General features: G+C 36.7%; 1 protein-coding gene across 4 annotated transcripts in view; it reads left to right on the forward strand.

Moving 5' to 3' along the window:
• The window catches only part of Scrn3 (secernin 3), a 40,386-nt gene that overhangs the window by 25,797 nt on the left and 9,084 nt on the right, over positions 1 to 5,505 (forward strand). For all 4 annotated transcript variants that reach the window (XM_008855285.3, XM_029557311.1, XM_029557310.1 and 1 more), the window contains one exon: positions 5,013 to 5,175. In XM_008855285.3, the coding sequence (XP_008853507.1) occupies positions 5,013 to 5,175 (163 nt within the window). The remainder of the gene's footprint in view (positions 1 to 5,012; positions 5,176 to 5,505) is intronic.

The raw sequence follows: 5,505 nt of genomic DNA on the forward strand, positions 1-5,505 counted from the left end.
GGGTCCAGGGTCCAGGAAGGAGGTTTACAGCACTTCAATTCTTAGCATTTCAACTAGGTTAATCATCCATGTGTGGTAGATACAATCAGGCAGAACAGGCAAGCTTAGCAAGTAAATCTAAATCAACATTTTAAACAGAGTTTTCTATCAAAATGCAGAGTTCTTACAGCATTCATCAAGGTATTTCATTTTTTTTCCCAACATTAGCTGCCATGTAGGTGTTGGGAACCAAACCCAGGTCCTCTACAAGAGCAGCCGGTGCTCTTAATTTCTGAGCCATCTCTCCAGCCCCCTAAAGTTTTATTTAAATGTAAATTCTCCTGGTGTTGTCTTAAATAAAATAGTAGATAGAATTCTGTTTTCTTCTGCACATTGCAAGTGATTACTCAAAATTTCAGTACTGTTGTCTGGAAATGCTAATCAATTTTATCAGGATATTCCTAAGTAGACAAATATAAATTTGAATGGTGCATTTTGTTTAGAATAATGTTAAATGTACAAAGTAAGTGCTCAATAACTTTATTAGCCAAAGAACAATATGAGTGGTTTGAGAATATTTTTTATATGATGTGATAAATACCTCGTTATTATTCTGCCTTTTCAGAATGTTTCCAGTCATTGAATATCCGTTTTTCAAAATTATTTTTATACTTTTTTCAGTTTATCCAAAGGATATCCTTTTCTTCCCCAAAGAATATCTTTTTGAGGTTTGATTAGAATAGAATTAAACTATAGGTTATTTTAGGGAAGAAAAAGCATTGTTAATATTGCCTTCCCATCCAAAAACAAGAGGTTATTCACATTTTGTGTGTATTCGTAAGTAGATTTTATAGCTTTCTTCATAATTGATATTTATTATTGTTAAGTATTTAGTTCATATTTACTCTGCTAGACATGGTGACACATTGTAGCAGTCATAATTGATATGATCTGTGAATTTGCAGATGATAGAACACTAGAGTGAAAACACGGGTCAGTAATGAATGGCATTATTCACCATTTGTTTCTTTACCTTATTTTGGTGCTGAACATCAAACCCAGGGCCTTGTACACAATAAACAGCTCTTGCTATCCCAGCTACACCCCCCAGTTCCTTGTTTCAAATTTTTCACTACTGAAAATTATGTTTACCACTGTAAATTACTTTAACTTCAATTTCTTTTTTTTTAATTTTGTTATTTTTCAAAATTTTATGTGTATGCATGTATTGCCTGCATATAGGTAAGTGCACCTATGTCGTGCAATGCCTGCGGAGGTCAGAAGAGGCTGTCGGATCCCCTGGGACTGGAGTTATGGACAGTTGTTAGCTGGCAGTGGGTGCTGGGATTCGAACCCAGGTCTTCTGCAAGAACAACCAGTGTTCTTAACCACTGAGCCATCTCTCCAGCCCTAACTTCAATTTCTTAAGTTATAAGGATATTCAGATTATCTGTTTCATCTGTTCGGAGTTTTGGTGATATGGGCTATTGCCGACGCTCAAAAAAGCCAATGACAAATCAAAAAACTGATGAGAGTTAGACCTCTTAAAGTCGAAGAAAACAATGAGGATGATAACATCACTAAATGTCTCAGAAGGAAGTAACTTAATAGTAAAAGATTCAGAGAGGGACATAAGAAAATTGATGTAGTCCGTAACTATTTTAGGGAAAATTATATTTAGATCATGCTGTAATACTCAAGGTTGTATTCTCTTAAAACTTTGTTGGAAATACTATACTTATTCTTCATTCTAAGAATTAGCTTTTTAAAAAATTTTAAAAAATATTTATTATTTTTATTTTATGTGTATGCATGTATTGCCTGCATATAGGTAAGTGCACCCGTGTTGTGCAATGCCCGCAGAGGACAGAAGAGGCTGTCTGATCCCCTGGAACTGGAGTTATGAACAGTTGTTAGCTGCCATGTGGGTGCTGGGATTTGAACTCAGGTCTTCTGTAAGAACAGTCAGTGTTCTTAACTGCTGCACTATCTCTCCATCCCCAGCTTGTTAAAATTTTGATCTAACAACCAGGCGTGGTGGCTCATACCTTTATTCCTAACACTTGGAAGGCAGGGGCAGGTGGATCTCTGAGATCAAGGCCAGCCTGGCCTACATAGCAAGTTTCAGGCCAGCTGGGGCTACAGGGAAACTGTCTCAAAAAATTAATACAAATTTTGTTAACTATATAACCCTATATAAACTGTATTATTTTCATTTCACATGTAAAGACCAAGTAGTCCTTTGCACTATTTACTACTATTTATCACAAAATTTTGATTCTCCCTTTAAATTTGGGACTTCAAATTGAGCTCTTCTAGTACCAATTTTCTTTTGATAATTAGAATTGTATTTATTCAAACTAAAACTTAAGAAGTCTATTCTGAAACTTTTCCAGTAATAGTCAATGAATTGTTTGTTTGTTTTTGAGACAGGGTCTCCTTGAAGCCCCAGCTAGCCTGGATCTCATTTTGTAGAACAGGCTGGACTCATCTCATAGAGATCTCCCTGCTTCTGCATCACAAATACTGGGATTAAAGGCATGTACCACCATGCCCAGCCTTTCAGTGAATTGTTTAACTGTGTTGATTACCTCATTGAAATTGGATCAAGGGACTTTTACTTCTCAAATTCAAAGATCTGTACATCTATGTATCTGGATGGGTGGTAGATATAGATCTTCAGCACTGGGATAGTATCTGACCTTTAATTAGATACCTAACAAGTAAGAATGAATGAGAACTAAACAGAAAAATGTCATCCTTGTCATTAGAAAATTTATAATCTAATTACATAGCTGGACCAATATAGACAAATGATCAAGGATATGTAACATGGAGAGGAAAAGATCATTTCAGTGGAGCTAGGTAGTTAAGTTTTAATTTGAAGGCATTTAAATTTGATTCAGGAGGAATTGGGAGTGACAAATTTTGCAGACAAGAACTACATGATCTGTGAGTACACAAAGCTACTCTTGGAAGACTGTATTGGGTATAGTAGGGTTATTATTTTTGTCATGTGGTTGTTATGAGCCATATCTTTGGTTAATGGATATGTATAACAAGGAGCAGAGCTGTCTGAAAATATCAGTAACTCTTGAATCTTCTGGTTATGCTTTTCAAATACTGCATTTTGAAGCTATGACCATTGATAGGAGTTTACTAAAAAGATTAAATAGATTTTTTTCTGTTTTCCCATTTTTTTTTCTGAAAAACTCCCTACAATATTAAACTTTAAATATGAAAGCATAAGGGCTGGGAAGATAACTAAGTTTGGTAAAGTGCCTGCTGTGCAAGCATGAAGACCTGAGTTTAGAGCCCCAGAACCCATAAAAAAAGTCAGCCATTGTGGTACATGCCCGTAAACCCAGAGCTGGTGGGGCAGAGACAGGCAGATCCCTCAAGCTCATTGGCCAGCCAACTTAGCCAAATCTGTGTGCCTCAGATTCAGTGAGACCCTGTCTCGAAAAAATAAAAGGTGGAGCATGATTGAGGGAAGACACCAGACATCTCCCTCTGGTCTCCATACACACACACATGTGCACATACCTAAACTAACAAGTATATATACCACATATAACCACACCACACACATACCTGCATATACAAAATGAAAGCATTAATATAGTCACACACTGTATATCATCACATACAACAGCTGTATAAACCTTCAAAGTAGTTCAGCACAATTGTGTACACCTAGATTTCATAACTAATATGTTTTGTAGTCTTCATTTTTTCTCAAGTTCTAGTTTACACTTTGATACAGAGTTTTGTGGGGTTTTTTTGGCCTTTTTGAGACAGGGTCTCCCTGTAGCCCCAGCTGTCCTGGAACTCACTATGTAGACCAGGCTGGCCTCGAACTCAAAGAGATCCGTCCGCTTCTGCCTCCCGAGTGCTGGGATTAAAGGTGTCCGCCACCACATCCAGCTAATGACGTATTTTTTAAAAAACCCAGAGACCTTCATATATACCAACAGTGAACTTGCAGAGAAAAAAATTTGGAAAAATATATCCTTTTTAATAACCACAAAACAAAGCAAAAGTACTTAGGAATAAATGTAACCAAAGAAGTGGAAGACCTCAACAATGGAAACTTTAAGATATTGAAAAAGGAAATCAAAGCAGACACTAGACAATGGAAAGACTGTCTATGCTTCTGTATTGGAAGAATTAATATTGTAAAAATAGCTATACTGGGGCTAGAGAGATGGCTCAGCAGTTAAGAGCACTGACTGCTCTTGCAGAGGACCCGAATTTGATTCCCAGCACCCACATGACAGCTACAAACCATCCTTAACTCCAGTTCTCTTCTGAACTCTGTGGCGTTGCATGACACGGGTGCACTCACATGCATGCAGGCAATACACTCATACACATAAAATAAAAATAATGAATGAAATATTTAAAAAATAGCTATACTACCAAGTTAATCTACACATTCAGTGCAATACCCATCAAAATTCCAATGTCATAATATATATAATTTAAAAGAAAGTATCTGGGTGGGGGAGATGGTTCGGTTGGCATAGTGTTTGCCCTGTAAGCATGATGATCCAAGTTCAGATCCCTAGGACTCATGTAAAAGCCCAGCATGAAGGTGCTATCTGTAATTCCAGCACTGAAGATCTGAAGACAGGTGGATCCCTGGAGCTCACTGGGCAGCCAGTGTAGTCAGTCTGTGAGCTCTGGGTTCAGTGAGTGACTGTCTCAAAAATAAGATAGAGAGTAACTTAGAAAGACACCAGACATTGACCTCTGCCTCCACGTGCACACACACACATGCATACTTACACGCACATGTCCACACATATACAAAAACATATGTAGATATACTGCCCACAAAAAATTTTATCAGTAGTTATTATCAGTAGTTCCTTCTGACAGTAACATGATTGCAGCTAATACAAAATTGTTTATAGTCAATCTCTTTAACTTATACCAACACCAGTTTGTCATGCTTTGTAATATTTGTAGAGAAAGCAGCTCGTGTTGTAATACGCACTATTTAAAAGTTTTAAAAATTATTTCCTTAGGCAACATAACTTCTGAAACTATGATGGAAATTCTCCGTGATAAACCAAGTGGCATCAATATGGAGGGTGAATTCCTGACCACTGCAAGCATGGTGTCTGTTCTGCCTCAAGATCCCAACCTTCCCTGCATTCACTTCTTTACAGGGACTCCTGATCCTGACAGGTGAAGTCCCAAAATATTGTAAAGCAGCAAGGAGTTATGGGATGGGGTAAAATCATTAGTATGTACATGATTTTGTCAGTATAAATTTTTATTACATAAATAAGAGTATAATTTTTTAATATATTCTGCTTAGGTTTTAGTTTGCAATTTCCATGTGTGTATAACTGTTCTTATTTTTATGGGCAGAAAAGCTTAGTGGATTCTTGTATGCAGTTATCCTTACTCCATTTTCCCGCAAATATATTTAATATTGTCAAGAAAAGAAAATTGATTGGTTTTCTTACTGATTTCAGACTTTACAACATTAAGTGATTAACAACAGTAAAGCGG

Source organism: Nannospalax galili, unplaced genomic scaffold, assembly GCF_000622305.1.
Source record: "Nannospalax galili isolate Female #2095 unplaced genomic scaffold, S.galili_v1.0 scaffold346, whole genome shotgun sequence".
Taxonomy (NCBI): Eukaryota; Metazoa; Chordata; class Mammalia; order Rodentia; family Spalacidae; genus Nannospalax; species Nannospalax galili.